Here is a 24,592-nt window from a genome sequence, read left to right on the forward strand (position 1 = left end):
GGAGCCAGCCCCCTTCTACGCACCCTCCTAAGGAGATCCTCGGTGGCTGAGTCACCGAGACGCGCGCTTGGCGGCGTCTGCAGAACCCGTCTCCGCTCCGAGGCCCGTCTTTCCTTCCGGGGAATGGGTCTCGTGGAGGGGGCGGAGAGGGAGGGCTGGAGGGGGGACCGATATAGCAGCGTGCTGCCCGCCGAGCGCACTTCCTCAGTGAGACGGCAGTCGCGGTCGGCGTCACCTCCCCAATTGGCGTCCCGCGGAAGCCCCAGCGGCGAGAAGACGTGCTCGGTAGGCCTGGACGGTGTCTCCCGCGTTGCATATATCGCGATATATTGATTTTAATACCCGTGATATCGGCGATATATCGTGCACACTATGAAATCGAGATGGGCGAAGAATTATTGCGATATTCGTGATAATCTGACGAATATATTACTTGATTTTATCGCGTGCACGATACATCGCCGATTTTCAGTGTTTAATGTCGTTAGGTATCGCGATATTTGTCGATACAACGATATATATCGACGTATCATCCGATATCGCGGTGCTTGACGATGTTTTCGATGAATCGTTCAGGACTACGGCAGGGTGGATAGTTCGCATTGGAAGCGGCCGGGTTGGCCACAGCGAAGATAGCTCCCGCGATTGCATCCGAGGGGAGATGTCGGCACCGCTGGCGCCTCCCAGACGGCGGGCCGCCGCGCGCGGCGCACCCGGCTTGGCCCCGACTTCGCCGCCCTGACGTTGGAGCCGCGGCGGCAGCGATGTCTTGCGGCCGCAATTTCTCGCAGCCGGACGGGTCCGTGCTCGTGGTCGAGGAGGGAGACCTGAGCTACGCGCTCCGCGGCCATCGACTCATGGTGAGCCGCCAGATTCTCAGCCGCCCCCCGCTGGGCGTGCAAGTCGTGTTCTTTTTTTTCGGTCCATCTCAGATCAGTGCGTGTGAGTGATGGACGTCCCAGAAGGGTTCAGCCCCCTCTCGAGGCATCTGGGCGTTATGTGGTGCGGAGTTTTGGACGCTTTGCCCTCTTTTCCGGGAGTAAACATGGTGTGGTGTTCTCCAGCACAGGCTACGAAGCTGCTAGCCGCTCGTGTTATCGTGATCGCACCATGTGCTCGTTCTGTCGCAGTGCTTTGAAGTTTAGGCGGTATACATCCGCCGGGAAGTTTTACATCTGGTGCGAAAAGCGCCTGGAATTCGCAGACCTCCGTCGAGTCCCGACGGAGTAATGGAGGGTTCAAACGGAACGCGTCCTGCAATCTTCGGCTGAATCCTTAAGGCGTTCGTCTTTTTCGAGGATCTCTTGGTGTTTTGGGTCAGTGTCGTGAGGGATTTGCTGCTGATCTGAAGGTAAACATTATCCATTGAGGAGGATTACTGGATTAATTCAGAGATGGCCACTTCTGGGTATCAATATTTCATTGACGTGCCGCATTCCAGGTGGATATGCCTTTAATAAGTTTCTTCGTGGCTCCAAAAACATTTTAGGCGATTGCCGCCATGAATTTACAGCGGATCATGTGGTAAAAACGATATGATTATGTTCAATACCGTCAGAACTGAAAACTAATTCACTGAAAAACCAGATTTCAATCTTCAATCATATCCAATGGTAATTTGCTCTTCGAGAGTAAAATATTTTGCACCATTTATCAAGGTGAAGGTTGTATCTGGAGATTGTAATGAGGGTACACCATCAATCCATATGCCATTAACAATAGCAGTGAACGATTCTATAATATTGGTGGAATAGGGCGTCGTCTATTTTCTCTTTTCAGATAATGTTTACTCTTACGGAAATATTTTTCTCATCATTCGTCGCTTGTTCCATGTATTTCTTCCGAGTTCATTCTTTGCCGATCTGGCCATCCTAACGTTCTTCGACTATTGCCATCACCAAACCATTATGTCTTATGATGTCGCTGATTACGTTGTTCCGTCTGATGTTGTGTCATAATGCTCGGTGAATTTTCGTGGGTTTACCGCCGGTTCCGTTTTATTTTGCGCGTTTCTTAGAAGGAAAGTTTAAGTAATCGGGGGAGTAGTGTTTACTTTATTGTGGGCGCGAGTTTAATGGAATGTCGATATTCACGTGCTAAATCTCTTCACTTGCGCCGCTGAGCCCTTGTTTTGTGCTTACTTTGGTTAAATAACTTGCAGTTAGTGTGTGTGAATTAGGCTCCATGGGTGTTTTCGTGTCGAACCTGCGCTCTGAAAGTCCTAATAGTTTAATTTTTTCTTAGGATTAAGGGAAATGAAAAATTGGGAGAACGGCCGTTTTGATAGTTGCTCCAGGACTTATTTCATATGTGATTGGTTTAAAGGAAAATTTTGGTTCTCTTTCTGTAATCTGCGCTCACTATTTTTATAATTTCTTGATGGAATGAAGGTTATTTATTCCAAGGTTTTTGAGCGCTAAAACTGCTTGGCATGGTTAAGGACTGATATTCGTGGTACTTTTCTCGTGGCAACTATACATATCTCACTTGATTCATAACATAAATAATATTACCATATTTATTTTTATTTAGAGACTTTCTAGTTTCATCGGTTTCATTTTATTTGCTTCCCACACACCGAGCAAGGTTATCTAAATCACTATTCTTCATGAATTAGTACCTAGGTGATATAATAATTGAGCTTATGGATGATCTCTATGATTATCTCTTGAAGTTTCTCGGCTGATGCATCCCGATCTCGTTTATTTTCGTCTGTCTCTCCGCTTCGGCGTTTTAATAGGGATTTCTCTAATCAAAATTGTTCTCCACTACCTAGTTCCTTTCCACTTATCTTTTTTAAGGAAGTAGTTTTTAGCATTATAACATGCTATGCATTTGTACGACTTTTGGAAAACTAAGTGCTTGACGGCTAATAATATCTAATTATTGAAAAACGAAGGTACTCATTTCTTTGAAATGAGCCTAATTAAACATTGTATAGCATCAAACCGTGACTATATTTTGTATTGTCGCAATTTACCTTCATTTTGGTGAATTTTACGTACGAATTTTGAAGCTTCATGTCGTCAATCTTTTCGTTCGATGAACACCCGAGGAAAATGTCTACTGCAGTTGCATACATGTGTAGATAACATACTCTCATTGTTGGATGAGGCGGTTTTCTTTATAATGACTTCATTCTATGCAGGCTGGGCAGATCTTCATTGCTGTGCAGTAGCAAAGTTCTTCGGCTTTAAAGGCATTTCATGGCTCACCGCAGGGTGTATTCTCTCGCTGCGCGGTTATGTAACCGTAAATAATAACGCTGTTGAGATTCTTCGCCATATAATTAATTATGAAAGGCGTGACATGCCCTTGGAAATCAATTTCATCTTAATTGTACTCTATTTTAATATTTTTCAATTCGATATTTTAGTTCGGTGCTTGGAAATTTTATTTCTTTGCTTACTTTTTAGATCATCCTTTTTTCCTAACTTTAGGCAGAACAAGATTTTCGTTTCATAGTACAATACACAAAAAATTACTCAGTTTTCTGAATTCAAAGTAAACCTTGCCTTGGGAAATATGAGCTCGAATAAAATTTCTCCTATTTTGCATGTTAAGTTTCCATTAATGTTTGTGCCTGCGTCCCATTTATCAGCCTTGCGTGGCTTTAATGATTCAGCGATTGTTATATATATACAACGTTCCAATTACGTAAAGGGTTGACGCTGCTTTCAGTGTTTTAAACTCTCTCCAGTGAGCAATTAACGGACTCACATGGCGTACATGAAGCATTTTCGAGCTGTGATGAAATAAAGTGGTTGAAGCTAAAATAATAACTCTGGACGAAAACAAAAATTGTAATCGATATCGCAAAGTGAAGCCAAAACCAGTTTTTAAAGGATATGAGAAACGCCTCCTGGCCTTAATATTACATCTGCAATCAGACGGTTTGATAGACCGTGGGAATGCTGGGTGCGACGTAACTACGGGGATAATTTAGTTATTTCGTTCCAATTTTAGTCATTTGCGTTGTAGTCGAAGTCATTTGTGTCGGTTTGCGGACAGTAGAATGATTGGTTTCCATCCAAATAAAAACTTGAGACGAGAATCCGGAATAAAAAAGACGAACTTTGCATACCATCGGCTTATATTCCGGCGTAGGCTGCCCTGGGGCAGAGAAACTGCGCTCGAGTTTTCGAAGAGGAAAGTGTGTACCTGCCGAAACATTCAAAAGATCTTGGCCCGCGCTCGCGTCAGAAAAAAAACGCGTCAGCCCTGGTGCGGCGTGGCGTGCCGTTGGCCGAAAGGCACGCGCCGGAGGCGGGCAGTTTGGATTGGGGGTTATGAGGAACCTACGCCTCGAATGGCTGTTCCATGGGATGACTATAATTAGCAGTAATGGACCAATTTAGTAATATCGTTCTTTTGTAGGCATAATGAAGTCATCTGTCGGATTGCTTGAGTTGGAAAAATACTGCCAGTGCTTAACAGTATTTTATTTAACTATTGTTATGAGGTTAATTCTCCGAAAACTTGATCCTGAATTTATTGGGAAAGAATATGAACAAACCTTAAGCTGGAAAAATTCGCCTTTCGTGGGAGATACGGTGCTTTTTCACTAAGTATCTATGCTTTTCCACTATGGCTGTTTTCACATTTCAGCTATTTTCACCCTTTTGCCTTATCCTCTACCCCATAAGCAATTAGTATTCGAGCATTAAGCTGCAAATATGACGAGAAACAACTGAATAAATAAGCATTTTCATTGTGTTTCTTAACATCTATGCACCTGAAGATGCCCTTATATGGTGAAGCTATCGTAAAATCAAATAATTGTAGAAAAGCACTAATTCCATATAATGAAAAGTTAAACGAATAGTTTTTACCTGGTTAATGAATATTATTCATTGGATTTGCTCCAGTGACTGCCAATGTTTTGGGAGAATTATGTCCAAAACCATTTAGCAACTAGGGAAAGGAATGATAGTTTCCTATCCCCAGCACGTGTTAGCACCAAAAATAAGCACTGAAAACCTTCTTTTCCCTAGTGAGGATGAAAGCTGGAAGTACGTTCCGAAAATTATTCTACTTTCTCAGAATATCGTATGAATTGACTTGAATAAATATTGTATGTGCATAAATATTCCACGTATAAGTAATTAGTGTTGTAAGGACATTACACCGGGGACTTGATCCTGCAATCCACTAAATCCATTATTCTCTATGCAACATGAAATGAATCAGGGTCGATATATGGTGTATTTGATGGGCTGTGTCGTGCTTCCCTTGAGTCTCGACTGAGAACTGAACTGAACTATAGGCTGAACAGACGGGAAGCTGTTTGAGGTCCCCCGCAGCGTGACGGTGTCTAGCCCATGAGGTGGCCAATGCGCCATGAGATAAAAAGGATACTCCATCCGCTTTTGCCGTGCGAGTGAGAAAACACTGTTTAAAAAAACTATTGACAGACCTCGCTACAGATCCATTAAATGAAATACAGTCACTGATTCGGTTTTTATTCTTTACGAGAGTCGTGCGTCTCCTACAATAAGTATATAATTTGCGAAATAGTAATACATTTTCATTTGGGAGTTTACATAGTTCATCGGTCTTTTTAAAGGTAGTAATTTTTCTTTGATTATCGCTTAACGTCTTCAATTTTCGGCTAATAGATTTTTAGCTGGCGTGAATCAACATAAGACTGTAATAAAATGATAAGCCTTATGCAACAGAAAGAAAATATAGCTTGTGTTGATCCAAATGGAGAATAGTCTACGCGGTGAAAAAAAAAGTTTTACAGTCCTTAACATTGGTTAATGAAACCAATTTTACAGTTCTGTTGTCGATGGGAATCACTGACGTATGCAATGAGTTTCTATGTTTCTTCAACGTCAAATCGTTTTCTTTGCTGTTTCTCCATGCTTTTGAAACACACCTTGGAATAGCCACAGGGTATATATATTAACTGGGGAGATGATCGGCTTCTCCGCTTGCGACCAAGATTGAAATAGCGGAATCCAAGATCACGTGAAGTATCTGATTGGCTGATTCCGACGATAGCGTTTTCTTACTTGGAAATTTTATTAAATCCTAACGAAGAAGGAGAAGTATTAGGGTTATGAGAAAATTCATCATAAAGTATTTCAATTGAAAACATTTTTAGATTTCTCATATGAATATCGATGTAGTAATATTTTCTGTCATCCGATTTGGCCTATTGTGCTGCCATCACGAGTTCTCTTGTTTTTATTGCCTTCGATTGCATTGCCCGTGGCGCCCTCATGACGAGTGAGATGCTAACTACCACGCACGAGACTTCTTTGCTCTCTTCCAGCAAATTTTGTTAATCAGGGGGGAATTTTCTATTTACTTACCGTCAGCCCCGCTAACAAAACCACGTATTCCCGTCGCATTCACTCACAGATGACTGGTTTAATGCCAAAATTCGCTATGAAAGTATTTTTTCATAATTTTCGCAACCATCTTTCAAGTTGTGGGATTATGACTCCAAAAAACATATGTGATAATGAATTCCATGCTTAATCTCTTTTTCGCCGTTCATTTTTATAAGAATATGAACTCATGTGAGGATTCATAATGGGACCTATCTATTGAATCAGCTGTTGAAATCTTCTCGGCGTCATGGTGGTTTTACTGGTTCTGTGGCTTGCGTGCAGATTCTGTCGGTAGCGCAGTGCTCGAATTATGGCAAGCTAATTCGACCAATTGATTATGATTATTTCTCATGCAATGTTTTGTTGGCGTTTCAAAATGAATGAAACTCGTAAATGATGTAATTCAATGGCGAGATTCAAGATTGATTTGAGTTTGGCCATGAATCTACAAAAGGTGTATCCAGTGTTCAGGGAGGAAAGGTGCTTGTGGAGATAAAGGAGTATTCCTCAAATAAGCTGGAGTGGCGTCACCAAATATTTGTTTTGGTTTTTATACGCGCTCAGGATATCTCAAAATACTGACGCTATCGGATATCTATTCATCAGCTGCGTCATCCTCGTCGTCTTAGCTGTTTATTACCGAGTGAAAACCAACGCATTCGTCTCTCTAGAAGATTTTGCCTGGCATTCGAGGATGCCGTTATACAATTCGTGTGGCGGTCGCGAGTTTTTGTTGGCTACCCGATCCCTATTCGAGTACTGTGTATGGGGCACTCGCTTAGTAAAATACTCCGTCCGTCGGATGGGCCGTTAAGGTTATAGGTTTGGCGTTACGCGGTTGGGGTGAGTTTTTGTCTCGTCGGTACTGCCCAAATATTCGCGCCTTCGGCGCGCTGATTACGTGGCAACGATCCAAAACAAAAACTTTTAGTGTAAGTGCTTAAAAATAGTTTTCCATCATAGACGTGAAAAAGCGAAATAAAAAATGCTATACTGGAGTACAATAATATGGATAACCTAATTCTTATTTGATTTTACTTCAGTTGTTGCAATAACTTAATAATGATTAAAAAATTTGCTTGCTTATGTGCTTATATTTAATTTTTTATCATTTTTTTCAAAATGACGCAATGCTTTAGCAGCGATCAACATTTTTCTCATGCTTAGACAACGACTGCCATCAGAGCCCGTATAAAATTAGGGATTTTCAAATGCTATTCCCTGAATTATGACAGTGAAAGCCTTTTTGGTAGTATTGCTCTGATACAAAGAAGTTACGAAATGTGGCCTACATACTCTTTACGAACACAGTAAAGTTGAGACCATCGCTATGGACGTGAAAAATACAACACTTATTAAAGACACCTGCTCTGTAGAAATATATTATTTACTCCGTTATTTTTGCTTAATTTATGTGAATTTGCTCATACGTGGTTCAGTGGCGTTGCGAGGGGGGATCCGTGGGGTTTTGACCCCCCGAAATATAGAAGCTCGCGTAGTTTTCATCACAAAAGAAAACCAAATATTGAAAAATCATGAATTTACAAAACATTTCTTTGAAAAATGAAGTTTTTAGATTTTGAAAAGTGGTTACCCTATTTTTTCCCCCCCTTTTTTTGGACCCCCCCCCCCCGAACAAATTTCCTGGCTACGCCACTGGCATTGTTTCTATCCATGTCAGTGTGGAAATGTTGAAGTTCTTCCCCTGTACTTCTGTGAGTCACGATGGATTGACCGCTAAGCAAAACCGACCGAAAACTGTGACGTGTCCTTATCTGCGATTATTCAATAAAGGATCGATTGTCACGGAATTTTCCTCGCACGTGTTGTCGCGTTTCCGAATCGATCCGATGCCTTTGAATTTAATCGCCGTGGCATGAAGAAAGTCGGCAGTCTTAGCGTAAAATCGCGACTGTGTTGACGGGAACTGAATGTTGATTTGATTTGAATTCGTCCCAAATTTCTCTTAGTTTACGACTTCACGGTAGACATGGTCAGAACACGTCTGTTGCCCAAAGGTTCCGCCGGTAGAAAGCTGGCACCATCACCCTAGATTCTTCCCAATTACCTATTTTTGCAATCACCTAAAGGGAACGTAAATTTTCTACATAAATACTGGAGAGTCGAAAAGCTGATCCTATCCCTCTTGTCTCCATGGGCCCATATGATTGAAGACCATGGCGTATTACTAATGATTCCCCGTCATCCACAAGGGCATTGTCAGAATGCGATTTTTTTCCACCCAGCCTAATGCTTCAATAGCTGAATAGTTTTTGCTATTAGTAGCCCTCCGACTCGGTGTGCTTCATAGTCCTGATATTACGTGTTCGTTGCTTTTTTATTGTTCACGCAATTTGAGTAGTTTCTATCTGCAAAAAATAAAATTAAAGTATAATAGTTTGTTAATAATGGGAATCTTTAAATCTAGATGTATAGAGCGGGATTGGGAGGATATGAGTCTAAAGTATTTCTCAATGTATTATGATTAACCTCTGTATTTATATACGTATGAGTTAATTTTGGTTATTATAGGCATCAGTGTTTGTTAAACGAAATGGTCAGAGATCAGTCTAAAGCAATTATTGTACATTCATAAACTTTCTTGATTTAATCATTTTTGAATTAGGCTGTAGGCATGATGTAGAGGAAGTTTTGCTTCTGATGGGTAGGGTTTAATTCCAGGTCTATTGGTGCACCGACTCCAACGAGTTAAAAGCACTGTTTAATGAACTGCGATAATTTTGCAGCTGCAGCTTCGCCACCCGCTTCTACACGGTAGAAACTTTCCGTTGGCATGACGGCGCCCCCATCCCTCTCGCTAATTAACAATTAGTCCGTCAGGATATGCAGAAAATCGGAGGTACGAAATATCTGCCAGTGGTACCTCCAGCCCGCAACCGTGTAATAAGGATGCTGCAGAAATCTTTCGCTCGCGGGTGGTTTTCTTGTCAGTTTTTGCGCTGGGGTGCGGGTAGATATTTAGCGTCTTCGCGTTCACCAGTGACGCTGTTCATATTTCAGTCGCCTTTTAATACGCCCATGTTCGTTCCGCTGCCAAATTGTCCTATTTGTCCGCGCCTTCGTCGTTGTAGATCTGTCAGTTTGGTGGCTGTGTGTTAGATTTAAAGGAGAGTTAGAATGAGAATAGCCCTAACTGCTATTCTCAGAATCTTTGAGTTTTTTATCGGAATTTTTATGGAGTTGTGCATTTTTATGCAGTATACTCTATGTATTGCAAATAGTTTGAAGTTGAAAGAAATGTGAATTTTCAGTTGAAAACGGAGATGACGAGAAATGATATAATTTTTGCCATAATTTGATTTAACGTCTTATTTAACTTTCTTCTCTAATTCTCCAAATTTTTTTACTATAAGCAGTATTTTTACCAGTAAAATAATTTTAACGGCCTAATACCGGATCCACCTTCATATCGGTCGTTTGTCGTGATCATCTTGAAATATTCTTTTTCCTTTTAGTTCCATGTATTACATTAATTTCATTTTTCTTCTCAAGAAAATTTGTTGAAAACTTTCGTTTTGAACTACATTTATTTTCGCCCATTCCTGTCTCCCGCTGGGTACGTCCAAGATCGACGTGTCTTTGTAATATTCGCTCAGCAGCCAATGGCCCCCCTCTCACCTGCTCCCCGTGTCATCTTCCACTCCCGTTAGGTGTCGCTGTGACACTGATGCGCTGCGGCGGTTACACGCCAATCGTCAGCGGTGAAATTCGCCGCCACCTTATCGTGCGACACAATCGCCCGCAGCGAGGCCGCCGCTGCCCAATCCCCGCTCTCGGACCACGCCATTCCCTCGATGACTCACCCGCTCATAACCCTTGAAACGTGACTCTTAGATGGAAGTTTCACCGGGCAGTGGGCTGAATTTCTATCATAAATAGTTCTCTATACGTAAATATCACTAATTATACTCTGCCGAGTCACCCTTCATGGGGACTATGGCCGTGCGATTTGCATTTCTTCATGATTATATACGCATTTTAATTAACTTCTTTCGAAACTCTTTTTTTTACTTAAGCTTCTAGTAAAGCTGCCTTTTTATGGCAACAATTTCATTTCGGATCTGAAAGGAAATTCTTTAATCTCAAGTAAATATTCTACCAGAACTCGTTCGTTATTAGGTCTTTGAATCTGGCTATACATTAGATTTGGGTGTATATAACTGTCGGCAATCAAGCGAAAAAGTTCCTTTTTATTCATTATCGAGTATTTTTTCTTTACCTGAAGCAGAGTCTTAAACAATATTTCATTATTTTTACCGACATGTGGAGTTATTCCGCTCGCATGCTTCTCCTGTATGTATTTCTAACGCTTAATTGAACCTTTATTCGTAAATTTGACGTTCCAATCCCGGCCTTCATCTTATTTTCTATTCGGCGTCCAGTATAATAACCGTACATTAATCCATCATGTGGTTTTAGTATTCCATTGAGGCTTACGCACGTATTATTGGAAATCGCGTCTTACTCCAAACCTACGATCACTCTCGTCTGATTCCACTTTGGTGTGACCTAAATAAAAATGTGGGAAAGTCAATCCAAGTTTCTTGGCTCTCATTTGGCGAGAATGCAAAACTGACGGATTTTCTCTTGTTTTGAGCCTCTTTATTCCCGCGATAACGGTATTCATTTGGTGTAATTGTTGGCTGCAGTGTATCAAGCCGTCATCATTGATAAGAGATCCTCTGCTTTCCTCATCTCGCTCTGCTTCTCCATTGAAAATAATAATTTGTCCTCGTGAGTAGCAGGCGGCAGGGAAAAAAATGGCTTCCCCTCAGGTCCAGCGTGTGCCTATCCAGAGTGACTTGTTTGGAGGATTCCGGTTCTCGTCGACTTCCTTGCGACTTGGCCCTGTGGCGAAGTCGAGAGCTCTTCGCAACCTGCTCATCTGGCATTTCTGACTCAAAATCGAATGCTTCGTATTCGGCATTTCTCAATGGAACGGAATGTAAATTAGGAGTTGGCGCTTCATCTAAATGTGCTCGCCTCCTTCCTACCAGGAGTAACTTCTTTTCTATTTCGGTGGAACTTCACCACGAGCATCATGTCCAATTGGTCCATTAGTGGACGACTTCAGTCCATCTCGTAGAAACGTGATTTAAACTCCCAATTCCCTCGCAGTCTGATTGCTTTTCAAAATTGTCTGCAGCGCGGCAATGAACACTGAGCAATCAATTTTTTTCCTAATGTTTGCAATGGAGTATTTACTTGCGAAGAGTAGCATTGAAAAGTAATGATTAACATCGCTTATATCCATTCAAATACAAATTTCAATTAGCTACGTATGAAATAGTTTCAGGCTTTACGTGGTTTAAATACAATATATGCATGTTAAATGTACACAACAAGTGGTAATTTCCACACTTTAATATATAATTCCATTACCGACCATGGTTTCGAAACACACTCATTTTTTTCGGTTAACAGCTTTAATCATAGCGTATTTCCTCGTGCAATTCGGATCACAATCCCTATTCAAATTACGCGTTGCCATAGTGATCGCTACGCCGCCATTATTGTGCTATAAAAGAACGTGTTATTGATGCTCCCGTAGTAAATAGCTGAAAGTAACTATTTTGTGGAAATTTAATGGGATACATTTTTGTGCACATTCTTATTTTTGGGGCAACCGCCAATTCTTAACCGACTCGTAAGTGAAACGCGTTGTGCGATCTAAATAAATTTCTGCGTGCAATGTCAAGTTTTGTCATTTCATCACTAATGTGCAAAATTCCTACCGAGTCAAACCTGAAGCCATCAATTTAATCGTTTGAGTTTGTATTTGAAAGTAGGGTAAATAGTGCAACTTTCATGAAACTTGCCATAATTGGTGCATTATTTTCGTTCGATACCTACTCAAGCGTAAGTAAACTTTGTTTCGTTCCAATCTCAATCGTTTCGTAGAAAGTCATGCATATTCTCCTTCGATACATTTTTTTTATTTTACATTACCATAATTGGCAAATTTTCTGGAGATAAAAAAATCTCCGGTTAATATTTGCTGTTTGAGTTATTGCGGAACGGCCAGTCAGTGGGTGGCAATTACCAACCCTTGTGGTGGCAATTAACAGAACACCTTTGGGGCAACTATATCAGATGCGGGCTCGTTCGAGCGTTCAATGTGGAGCGAAATAAATAATCCTACCTCGCAAAATTTCTGAAGCTGCACTTAAAAGTGGCTCTGTCATAGCACCCGATGCTGATTTGATCGAACCATGGTACAATAATTCCCACTGCTTAAACCTACGACATCCTATCTAACAATGAGTCCATTTTCGAACAAAATAATGCGACAAAAGATATAATCCTGTGCAGTGCACGTAACAAGTGACTTTGTACGCACTCACCAGTGGCGTAGCCAGGAATTCCGTTCGAGGGGGTCCAAAACCAGGGGGGGAAATTTTGAAAAATAGGGTACCAACAATAAGTAATGGGTTTTAAACTAATTTTAACACTTTTCACAATCGAAAAAACTTCATTTGTTAAAAAATACTTTGTAAATTCATGATTTTTCAATAATTTGTTTTCTTTTATGAAGGAAAATAATTGTGCTTTTATATTTCGGGAGGGGTCCGGACATCCCCCCTGGCTACGTCAATGGCAGTCACGCGAACGGGTGCGAAGATGGCTTGGTGGTGTATCCAGGTAGTACGCCTGACCGGCAACCGTGAGATTCGGGTTTCAATCCCGACTAAGCCAAATATTGTTTGTCATGGCGAACTTCATCCTTGGGGCATATACTCGCATGTGTGCGTGAATTTCAGACGGAGGGTAACATTCTGATCGAGCTTCTCCCGGTAAACCTGAGTTATTATTATGAGTTGTCCTTATTAAAATAAAAATTAAGCCTAAACTTAAATTTACGTAGTTCCCCCCCCCCCCCCCCCAAGTGGACTTACAAACCACGTGCATGGTAACCATTATATACTTAGGTACATCCTATGCTGACTCATGATTCGTAACATGCGTACGTTGATGGTGGTCAATAGTGCATCATAGCTGAGCCTTAGCGGTTTCTAATCTAGTTCGCTACCGAATCTCCTAGCGGTGAGATTCGTTTTCCAACGCTCATTTAATTTTATTCGCTCCACAGGCCGCGTAGCATCACGGAGGCAAGTTATGGGGAGGCACCTGCGTTTTCAAGCACATTCCATGTGGCTCACCGAGTGAGCCTTTATCACGAAAAATATTTTCCTATTTTCGTCATCAGTTCATTCGCGGATGATACCGACCATCGACGGTAGTGCCTGAGACCCTTGGAATGCATATATCCGTAATGCACACGGTAAAGTTTTTATGTACCATTTATGACGTTGGCGCCTTAAGAGGACGTATCACTCCCGATCGATTGCCATTTCGCCTTTTTTGGCGTATTGCACGTTTAAAAAGTGCGCAACCGTCTTGAAATTTTCAGCTCATATGGAGTTGGATCTTCAATTGTTTTGAAAAAGTATATTTTTCATCAATGAGGCGCTAAAACTTTTACAACTTTCAGTGGGGCGAATTGGTGCCACTATACTCAAAGAGATAATTACTAACAGTAAATTCAATGTGACACCAAAGTTACATCTACCGGCACGTCCTCCGACGGTGGTGCTGTTCATGTATTCGTGATGGTGTCGTGAATCAGCTGAGATATTTTTTAATGATGCCATAAATTGATACTTCTGCATAAAATGTAGCATAAAATGCGCTGAGATAATACTTTTTTTAACTTGAGTGTACATTCAAGGTTCATTCAAGTATTATGTTGAATGAAATTTGCTGTTCAGCTGCTTGTTCAGCAATATTCATATGTTGTTTTACTTGATCTTACGGTCAAGTAAACCACAGCGCCATTTCCATTGAAGAATTTTTTCTACGCTTGATTCGACGCATTAATCGACAGCCCTGAAACGGTGAACTGGGTTTTACATTTTGTAATTATCGTTTGCTCCTTTAACAAACATCCTTCAATTAAAAATATTTTGCCCGAATATTGACTCTACGTTGAGGAAATACATTTTTCTACTGTTTTTCTCCATTTCTGCCTAACACGCCCCCGGTAATTGAAGTCAATTTTCTAATTAGGGCGTTAAAATAAGGTTTTCCCGTGTGAATCCGCCTTTTGTGCCATATTATGTAAGAGCAGACGATGAGGGAAATGGAGTTGTGACTCCATAACGATGGAACGAGTCGGAAAAGGACCACGCAGACCATGGTGCCTGGGCTTTTGGGGAGAGTTGGGTGGGCATCACTTCCGCGTGAAGTCGGCCCGCTCTGGATTTTATTCCCGTGGAACTGCGGAATCGCATGCATGGGAAACGGGTCACAGTCGTGGATTGTGTGCAAGTGGAGCGGCAAACCGCGGACGACATCTCTACCTGCGTGTCTAGTTCCTTAGCTGCAGGGGAGTATGTTGAGGGGGACAGGAGACCCGCCCCCTGAAATGAGGAAAACTAGGAAAAATAACAAATCGTTGTCTGAATCAGTTTTGTCAATCATGCTGCTTTACTTCTCGACTATTTGTGTAATTTATATTATTATAATATTTTGTGTATAGCTGGATCAAAATATCATGGGGTGGTCTCACCTTAAATGATGACCTAGCATCACAATGATCTTTCCCTTCCCTTACTATTCTCGGCCCATCATCATGAGTTAATGATAAACAACATTAGTCCGAGCACGCGTGATAAAAGGAGGCAAACGCCAAGGGCTTAAAGCCTTCCGTAAATTGACGAACGTTCATGTGTCCTGTCAGACACGATCGCCTCTCGTAACCGAGGTTACGCTCTTCATTGGGACAGCCGGTGTTTGGAGTTGCAAGAGGGGGAGAATAGAAGGAAGGTGCCTCACTTAAACGAGGAGCTGTATACACCACTGCCTCGCAAGACTTCGCAGCAGCGTGACCACGTAGATAGGCACTCGGCCACGACTGTTTCCAGCCCTCTCGTGATGCTTATTTAAGGCTTCTATTCCACTGCAGTTTAATTCATAATCCGCCATTCATTTCCAAACTGTTTATTCCTATTCAATTTCTTTCTCGTGGTGACCCTTTCGCATTATTTTCTAGGAAAAACTGATCCATAAATATTTAGGTAAAGATATGGGGAAGGTTATCATGGGAATGGCTGGGCTAGCTGACAAGATTTAAGGGTGTGTTAATCAGGGTACGGAACGAATTTGAGGTCATGTTTAAGGCAGAATTAGTGTGAGAGGAAGGCCGTAGGTGGCAAAGATACTTTTTGAGGTAAAATTTCATATAAAAATGTCCGTTCTTGGGTCACAGCCGATGACACAGTCTCCGAGTTTCCTTAAATATCCAGCTTTAAACTCATATCGCGAAACCTGAAATACCAGCACTAACATTATGCCCACGATTTTTTGTTCTTGAAACAGAAATGAGGTTCATTTTTTAAGTTAAAGTATCTCAGGAAATTATTCCCGGTCGGAAGTTATCGCATGCGTTATACTCGTTATACTCATACCGCGTCACCCTGGTTGGTCTTTTTACGGTCAAGCCGGCTCTCAAAAGAAGCGGTGATAGAAGTACTACTATAATTTATGCTGCTGATAATTGGGCTGAATTGACGATGGATTTTTGGAGTGCGGAACATTTTCCTTCCTCCAATTTGCTCTCTACCTTGGTAGCTATTGAATTAAAGCAGCGCCTTTGATAGCGGTAATAACGTATGATTATATCGGTCTCATTATTTCGTAATTTTCTAGTGACAAGTCTCCAGGAAATTCTCGCTGGATTCAGTTTTGAGGAATGGAAGTGAATTGGAGGGTGGTTAACGAAGAGCATCTTTACACCTTTGTAAGGCTGGCGAAGCTGATGCTTTAACCACGCGAGAAGGTGATGATAATGAACCTACTATAATATTTTTACATTTTCGCATAAATATTCTTTGGAGTTTCGCTGAATTTGAATTGGATCTCAAAATTGCGCTGTCAGATTTTGAGATATTCTGACGTAATGGTGCGACATGGCCGTTTTTTATGATTCTTGGACATAGATGGTACTGGCAAATAATTTAATAATGATTGGCAAAAAACTGAATCATCAAGATTGCTCTTTCACGTTGCTATGTATTGCGTCGATAAAATTTTCATTAATCGATTTTTAATAACTAACTTAACTGCATCTTTTGAAGCGTTTTATTGACAATGGCACAGCTTTAGCTTTCGGGTGAAATATATATTTTCCGGCTATATTTGAACATTTTATAAAGAAGAATATTTTTGAATCCCATCATGATAGCGCCTTATGGCGTTCATTTCTGGATTTAGAGTACCGAATGCCTTCTTGAAGTAATACTTTGACGCATGGAAATTTCCTTAACTTTTCATTTAAAATAAATCCGTTCATGGTTTTCCTTGTCAAACGTCCATGATAATTCAATCCTAGTTGGCTAACTCGACAGAAGGTTTACTTCACCATGACAGTAATTTTCCCCTCATCAAGTGCACTCTTGCTTGCTGTTGCTGAGCGTGCCTTTTCCTTTAGCCATTAATTATTCTTTTACCCTTTTCAAACCTCGTCTTTTTCCGGTAATGCCTCTTTTTCAAGTGGGCTGGCAGATAATAGGCATTGAGGGATTACAGGCTGTGAGAGGAATAAGAGTAAGTGGGAACGGAAAGCCTGAATTCTGATGATGTAATTCGGGGCGCCTATCTCGCGAATAATTTGATGATAGTAACTTTTTTAGTAAGAAGATAAAGGTGAAAATAAACTTCTTCTTCATGTAAATCAGGTGGCTGTTTCAATTTCTATAAATCTCCGGTATTATATTTTCATGTTCCATAAATTTCGCGCTGAAATTGATGTCTTCTTTTGTTACCTGTTTTATGCACCGAATTTCTGATATTTAATTAATCATACTTTATCATTTTTTGTCTTAAAAGAACTTCAATTTTTCAGCATATCGGCTGGGATCTGTACGAAGCTTCTATTACATAATCGCTCATCTGAGACCCAGGCATTACAATGGGCGACGCAATTATATCTTTTGTCACCCTCACTCCGTTTCATACCGTGGTGGGCTTGAATAGAGCGGGCGTATGAATTTCACCAATTCGGAGTAGGGGCCACTGAAAGAAATTAGTAGATTTCAAGAGGCTTCTGAAAATTTCTATTCAAAGATCAAACAAGTTAAGTGAATCTCGATGAAAACCTCTTTAGAGGACAAAGTGCTACGAAAAGGGGTTTTCTAGCCCTTTGCTAGAGACCTGCTGGACGTTTTCTATTGTGCCTACCGAAAAGGTTTTCGTTTGGATTTTTAAACGATTCGCAGATGTTTTAAATGTAAGCATTGCAACGGGTTTTTCAAATGTTTAAAAAACCTTTATGTTCACCATCATAAAGTTTTTAAGAATATTTTCATTTAAAATCCTCGAAATCCTCTTGAAAGTCTAGACAAAGTCCCTGATTGGCTCATGCTAAGTTATGTAGTTCCTTTCCCGGGACCCCCACGAAACGTAAGATTTTCAATTGGGAATTCTATACCCGAACTTCAAAAGTAATTCAAACCCACAACTTTTCGGTCTTTCGCTAAACGCTGTGCCTATCACCCTGAAGACGATGGCAGTCTACGCCCTCAAAACGTCGGTGCCAATCAATTTGGACCCGCTTTTAAACTCGAGAACTCTTCCTGCTATCAATTCGCGGGGAAAACTGAGCTCCTTCATTCTATCCACTAGAGTCTACATATTGTCTGCATATTGCATTTACATGAAGGTTCACACATGAAGGTATTTTTCTATGGATTTACGGCTACCATACGCTTCTGGGTCACGAAGATTTTGCATTTGAAGGACATTCTATTTTTGCTTTTGCTGTTGCCGTTTTGTTAAACCTAATTAAGTTGGAGGACCCCTCATTTTGAGCTGATTTGGGGTGGGCGTAATAGTTTTCTTGGACACGTTTCAGTCGAGCGATGTGAAGTTTTTTTTACCTTGTCCGAGTCTCCTAATTTCAGTGTACAATGTGGAAAGGAAATGTTTCATTTCCATAAGAATTTATCGTCATCATTTACCTTAAGAGTACAAAAAGATTTGTAATATTTATTTTACTCTTTACGTACGCGGAATAAAATATGGGTAGTAGAGTTATCATCACGTTTTAAATTTAAATTTCTATGATTATTCGTAGAATATACTCATTGTATAAAGAAGTGCTTCTGCTTAAATTTGTGCCCTAGTTATGCATAGTCCCCACGTGTGTGGTCTGATATGCCAAGGTACTACGATTGTATTCCGGTATAAATAAGTGTTGCGAGGGAAAGAAACTTTGTGTAATGGAGAGTAATTCTTACTTGGAATTGAAAAAGCTGGTTGATTCTTTTGCCGGGAGCTAATCAAAGCAACCGAAAGCAGAAAAAGGGTATCCAACTTGAAATGTCATGAAAGAAGTGAGGAAAGCATAAGCATCTCTTTCGTGCAGAACCATGGCCATGTAGCGAGGAACTTCGGGATGTCTGCAAGTGAAGAAGTCCTAGGTGGGAACAAGGTGCAAGATGAAAGTTGTGGAGATGGGAAAGGGAACGGGGCCAGTGGCCCTGATTCCGCCGAAGCCGTCCTCTTGCGCAGGGGGATGTCACGTAGCATCAGTGACTCGACCCTCCGCCAGGCACGTCCAAATCTCACACTGCCCCTTCCCTCAGTCACCTCCTTGATGCAGTTCAAGGTGAGAGAGCGGGTTATGTTGTGTTTGTCTTGACTAGTAGATCGACTGTCTCAAAGTGTACTCATGTGAACCAGATTGCAGTGTTACCTTTGTTGCCTGTGTTTTGTGTGTATGCTATTTCCGACTTCTTTTTGTTTCGCCTGCACGCTTGTTTTGTTATTTTTGTGAATCTATTTTTGTGATTGCAGATGACATAGATGTTTTTTGAAATTTTATTTTTGTCTTCGGAAATTATTTCCAGATAACGCGATACTTGACTACCGATGTTTGATTTCCCGTTAAAATGCGGGTCAGTTGTCGTAAGTAAGGGGTCATGAAGGTCCCTCATGCGCTCGGAGCAAAAATTGGCGCTGTGAGCTTCTGGTGAGCGGAACTGTGATGTTTCAATCGCTTTGTTACTTATAACTGCTACTCGTCAGTAACGGTGATTCTTAGCTATGATTGCGATCACCGAGGATAATCACTCATAAATGCCAGCCGTGATTTGTGGCGCTGCTATTCCTGCTATTTTGTCCAATTCCAATGAATGAGCTCTCCTCTAAAGGAACGAATAAACTTATCGAAAATTAGGCAAAATATTTTTTGAGGGAATATTTCTGATTCTGATTTTATGTTACGATAATTAATTAAATTTTGTATGGTAAAGGAGCTGATTAGTGGCATTCATTAAAATCCCATCGGCATTTTTTAACATTTATTTATATTCAAACCCTGGGGCGGAACCAGGATTTTTCGTGGGTGTGGGGAGGAGGGGGCACAAGAATTTGAAGGTCTTCTCATATTTGAGATAAAAAAAGTACAACAATTACTGTAGAAAATACTCCCTTTATTTTGATATGAAATTTACTACCTAATATTAAATTAAATGATTGAGGCTCCGTGATACACAAAATAAAACGATCGTAATGATAACCGTATAAAAAAATTTGTTTATTCCTTAAACGTCGGGGGGGTCACGTGCCCCCGTGCCACTCCCCCAAATCCGCCTATGTTCAAACCGTTAGCTGTATATTTCGTAAAGGATGTACTATTCATCTTTTATGATGATGAAGATGAATAAGACATCCTTTAATATACTTTTGGTAGTTGGTAGCAGTGGTAGCCGCCGAAACCATCGTCACCCTATTCAGCTATTCAGAGTCGTAGTGATTTCGAGTACCGAGTGGTAGTGATCGGCTACTTCTCTGCAGTCAGAATGTCGCTCTTCACTGAGTAGCAGCCTGAGCTATCTTCACCGAATTCAGTGACTCCGTCACAGTGATTTCGAGTCTCCGACAGTGACTGCTACTTTTCAGTAACGGTGATTCAATCACAGCGGTATATCGTTCATCACTACAGTGAGCTCTTTTTGTTAAAGGAGAATTTCGCTCAGCCTACAAGAAGTATAATATGATGAATTTATGGAGTTAAGCGTTTTTGGTACGTGTTGGGTTGGTTCATTGTGTCAACCTCTAGGCAAAAGTTCATTGATGTTATCGGGTGTGAAGGCTTTGATTTGATGTTTGTAATTTAAACCCATGGTTTATCCGTACAACAGAATCATGTGGGAAACCAGTGCCTCGCACTAGCCTGATATATCACCATGTTTGCGCAGTCAGTTACCCAATACCTATTGTTATTAAGAGTTAGTTACATCTGTACGTTTGTGTTTTGTACAGATTATTGTTCATAGAAATGTATTAACGTAGTTGCATGGTAGTTTCGGTTGCGATTGATTGCTGTAATAATAATGAATGCTTGCATGCGCAGGCTACAGCTCCTTCTATCAATGAATTGTTTTCTCACCTTAGGAGCAACCTAAGTAATTCATATTTGTCATAATTTTGTCAACTTTAGGATTTGTACAAGCTATACACCACTCGAAGAGTTGTGCTTTCAATATTCTTTCTTTATCTAGCAATACTGTAGTATTTTAACTGCTAAGTAAGAAATATTATCAAATTATTCATAATTAACCAAAAATCAAAAAAGTGACTGTTACATGTGAGAATGCCATTCTATTTAAATATAAAAGCTCATGTATCTGCACACTCTCCATTTTTTTTCTGCATTTATATCGTATTATTCATCAATATTTTTGCAATATTTATGTAGCCTTGAAATTTTAATGCAGAGCTAGTTATGCGGAACTGATGAGTGTTTCTTTTTCATTTTGCAGAAGGAATTAAGTCTCTCTAGAAGGAGCAGTCGGGTTGCTCAAAGGAAGAGCCTAATCTCAACTACATCACCAACTCTTCCAAGATGCCACTCGCCAATATCTGGTTGGTACCATTGAACTCCAAATAGCTATATAAGCACTGTGGTCACAATAAATGTTATGGTGCTAATTTCCTCTTTACCCAGGTGCATACATTTTAAATTTAACATGTCACCGCAATACACCAATGGTGTTTTATGTTCTAATACTACCTTGAATGGAGAAATATTGCAAACTACATTAAATTTTTTAATGTGTTTAGAATGCCTTGAATTTTCTTCAATTTATGGAAAGTAAGATTTCATGGTTGTAATTTTTACTTTTATTACTATAGTTCTTTAATTTTGAGAATCGCAGGAAGTAGTACATGTAGATGGAAAATTGTATTCATTTTCTCATGCCTTTTAGTGTTCATAAATCTGAGTAATGAATTACTGTTATTATAGAATGATAAATATTTAGGTACATATAGTATACTTAAACTACAATTTTTTATTTCATTATTTTGTCCTGCAGGCAGCCCCCTTGAAAGCCCTAGAATGTCACCAAGTCAGCATTTTGCATTTGCTCCTGTGAAAAGGTCAGTTGTAGGTTATTTCCCATAGAATAATAACATTTATATATATAAAAGAGGGATATTCATAAAATAATGCATATTTATCTTGTTTGATTCAAAATTCATAGAGCAGTAGGTAAATTTAAAGCAGGGTCATTCCATGTCAGTTCACCCAGGCATGGCACCCACCGACTCGGATTTCAATGAAATTTTTGTCACTAGCTACTATCACCTATCTAATGACCCATGTAAAATATTTCCTCTCTCACTCTCATAGTTTGCAAGATATGAGGAGTCAAAGTTTGAGATGTTTGCTCAGAAGTGGCGCTAGTGGGAGTCAAATTCCAGAGTGCAGGGCACAGGGTAAAAATTCATAACTCAGAAACCACATAACATATTTGAATGAAATTTTACCCCTTGTATATCCAAGTACATAGCTTCCATAGTGATGTCTTTTATTCCCCTTGCATTGTTATGTTGGCCAAAATGATGTCAGCAGTTGTTAATTAACCGATTTTTTTAGCTCAAAAACATTACTTCATATTTTCAGAATTATCACCAAAAGGCAGAGCAGTTAACTCATCCAATTTTTTTTTAATTGAAGGTTAATATGTGCTCCAATATACTGTGAAATAAAAATGGTGGTGTTTTGACTGCCACTATGAGTATTTCAGGTTTTACTTTTTTTTCTGCCCCTGTGAGAGGGATTTTGGACACGTACTGTAAGATAATAAGTATAAGTGTATCCATACCTTCATGAGGATATATTTGAAATATTGGTCAGTAAATCTAAGACCAAACATGTAGTCTAGTGAATGTGGCTCTAGTTCATACAATTTTTTTTAATAGCAATACTTGGCTTGTGGCAGCTGAGGGTAAAAAAATCCAAATGGCTCAGAAATGTGAAATGATGCTTTTTTCCTGGAATTTACCCATTTTTCAAGTGTTTAGTTTATGGAAAAATTGGTATCAAAATACATTAGGCTCTTACTGTGCATTAGAGGATAAATGGAAATACTAATTTAAATAAAATTATTTAAATAATACACTTCAATGTGTTTAAGGCATCTCCCGAACATCTCTGGAGGCTCTCTCGGGCAAACTAAATGCTTTACAGTACCACCAATTCCATCACATGGGGATTTTCGATATGGGTGCATAAATTTCACTTTCACATCATGTTCTTCCTCGTGTTTAGAAATCACTCATCCAAAAAACCAGTGGTTATCATAAGCACATGCAATGTACAAGTTTGTTAAGATCTGTGAAAAAGTGATTAAATGAGTCCCGCTGAACTGGAGTTGTACAAATTTAGCCTCACTTTCACAGAAGAAGTATGGTCTTCCAAACCCTTAGTGATGGAAGAGCTGGCAGAGCAAATGGTATTACTTATAGATATGCAGCAGGTTGTCACCAATATCCACATTCCTTGATGGCAACTGGAGTATTAAATTTCTATTTCACTGGGAGAGGTAATGCTGACATTATGTGCCACACGGTTTTCTCCCCTGCCTCACATATGATTGTATTACATTACAAACTTGAGAAGGTAATACAATCCCACCTATTCAGCCTCACTTTCCAGTGTTATTCCATCTCCCCAAGGAATAAGAGAATTAAGTGCAACCTCTACATTAGGAAGAATAAAGTGTTACAATGTATCACAGTGAGGGCATGATAAATCAAAATAGATTCTAGGGTACCACTTTTAGTCTTCTGCCGAGTCTTCTTGTGTAAAGATGCTCCATGGGTGTCCAAGTTTATTCTGTGTGTACGATCAGTGTATTTTTACCTATATATTAATTGTGTGTGCTATGAGTTAGGCGAAGCTGCTCAATGTGAACTTCGACATTAAAAAAAGGTTAGTATCTCTACTATGCTTCAAAATGAGCAAATTGTTGAACTGTGCAGCATTGGAAAAGTAACTGCATCTGATTGCCTCAAAAAAAGCTACACACCAGTGGTGCAACTGAACAAAATTGAGATCATGAGTATGCTTGAAAAACAGCTGTTATCTCTCAGAAGTGGTGTACCTGGGGAAGTCCTATCCAATGTCTGCAAACATCACAGAATATACTACATATTTGAAAAAGTATGAAACCTACCAAATATATTGTCTTGATCCTTTTAAGAGCTACAAGAAGAAAATATCAAAATCACTGAGAAATGTAAGTCTTGAATTTGCAGAAAAGGCCTGTAAAATCCCAACTCTTCGGAAATTAGTGCCAGGAATGAAAGTATGCCAGCCATGTAGGGAGGAAGTACAGAAACACTCCAGGTTTGGAAATGAGCTTTCTGATGTTGAAGCAGTAGATAGTGACAGCAATGATAGTATTTTGAATTTTGAAACAACAGTATCCCAAGAAAAATCAACTGAGCTACTTAACAGAACGCTGCAAGATATAGAGGAGTCACCTTTAAAATTTCATGGCATATCATCTCACAGAAGGTCAACCTACGCTAAAAGGAAAGTAGAGTCAGCATGCAGTAATTTTAAAAGGAAAGTTAAAAGACTTCTTGATAAAGAATTATCTCCAGAAAAGGATGACCCAAAACTGCCGAAAGAACTACTTCAGAAAGTTCATGATATAGATGTGCTCATAGACTTAACCCGTCAACGCCCACGGGTGCCATAGGGCACCCAGTGCAGTGCTGAGCCAATGCTCCGGCAATGTATTTAATATGCGAATTTTAGCATACCTTTCAGTGCACATACTTAGTAGAAGGTTTCCTCCATTATTCAGTCAGTTTGAATTGTGTTCTTTGTGTGAAGTTCATACGTATCATATTTTTTTAAAGTGAAATATGTG

The 24,592-nt window shown here is 40.1% G+C and overlaps 1 protein-coding gene across 12 annotated transcripts in view; it reads left to right on the plus strand.

The window, feature by feature from the left end:
- LOC124171645 (microtubule-associated serine/threonine-protein kinase 3) overlaps positions 1 to 24,592 on the plus strand; it is an 831,728-nt gene that overhangs the window by 773,952 nt on the left and 33,184 nt on the right. For 9 of the 12 annotated variants that reach the window (XM_046550857.1, XM_046550862.1, XM_046550859.1 and 6 more), the window contains 3 exons: positions 18,787 to 19,029; positions 21,188 to 21,290; positions 21,743 to 21,806. In XM_046550857.1, the coding sequence (XP_046406813.1) occupies positions 18,787 to 19,029; positions 21,188 to 21,290; positions 21,743 to 21,806 (410 nt within the window). Of the gene's footprint in view, positions 1 to 211; positions 286 to 576; positions 861 to 18,786; positions 19,030 to 21,187; positions 21,291 to 21,742; positions 21,807 to 24,592 lie in introns of those variants that run through there. The other 3 variants (XM_046550867.1, XM_046550868.1, XM_046550864.1) reach the window with 3 other exon arrangements.

This window comes from Ischnura elegans, chromosome X (genome assembly GCF_921293095.1).
Source record: "Ischnura elegans chromosome X, ioIscEleg1.1, whole genome shotgun sequence".
Lineage (NCBI taxonomy): Eukaryota > Metazoa > Arthropoda > Insecta > Odonata > Coenagrionidae > Ischnura > Ischnura elegans.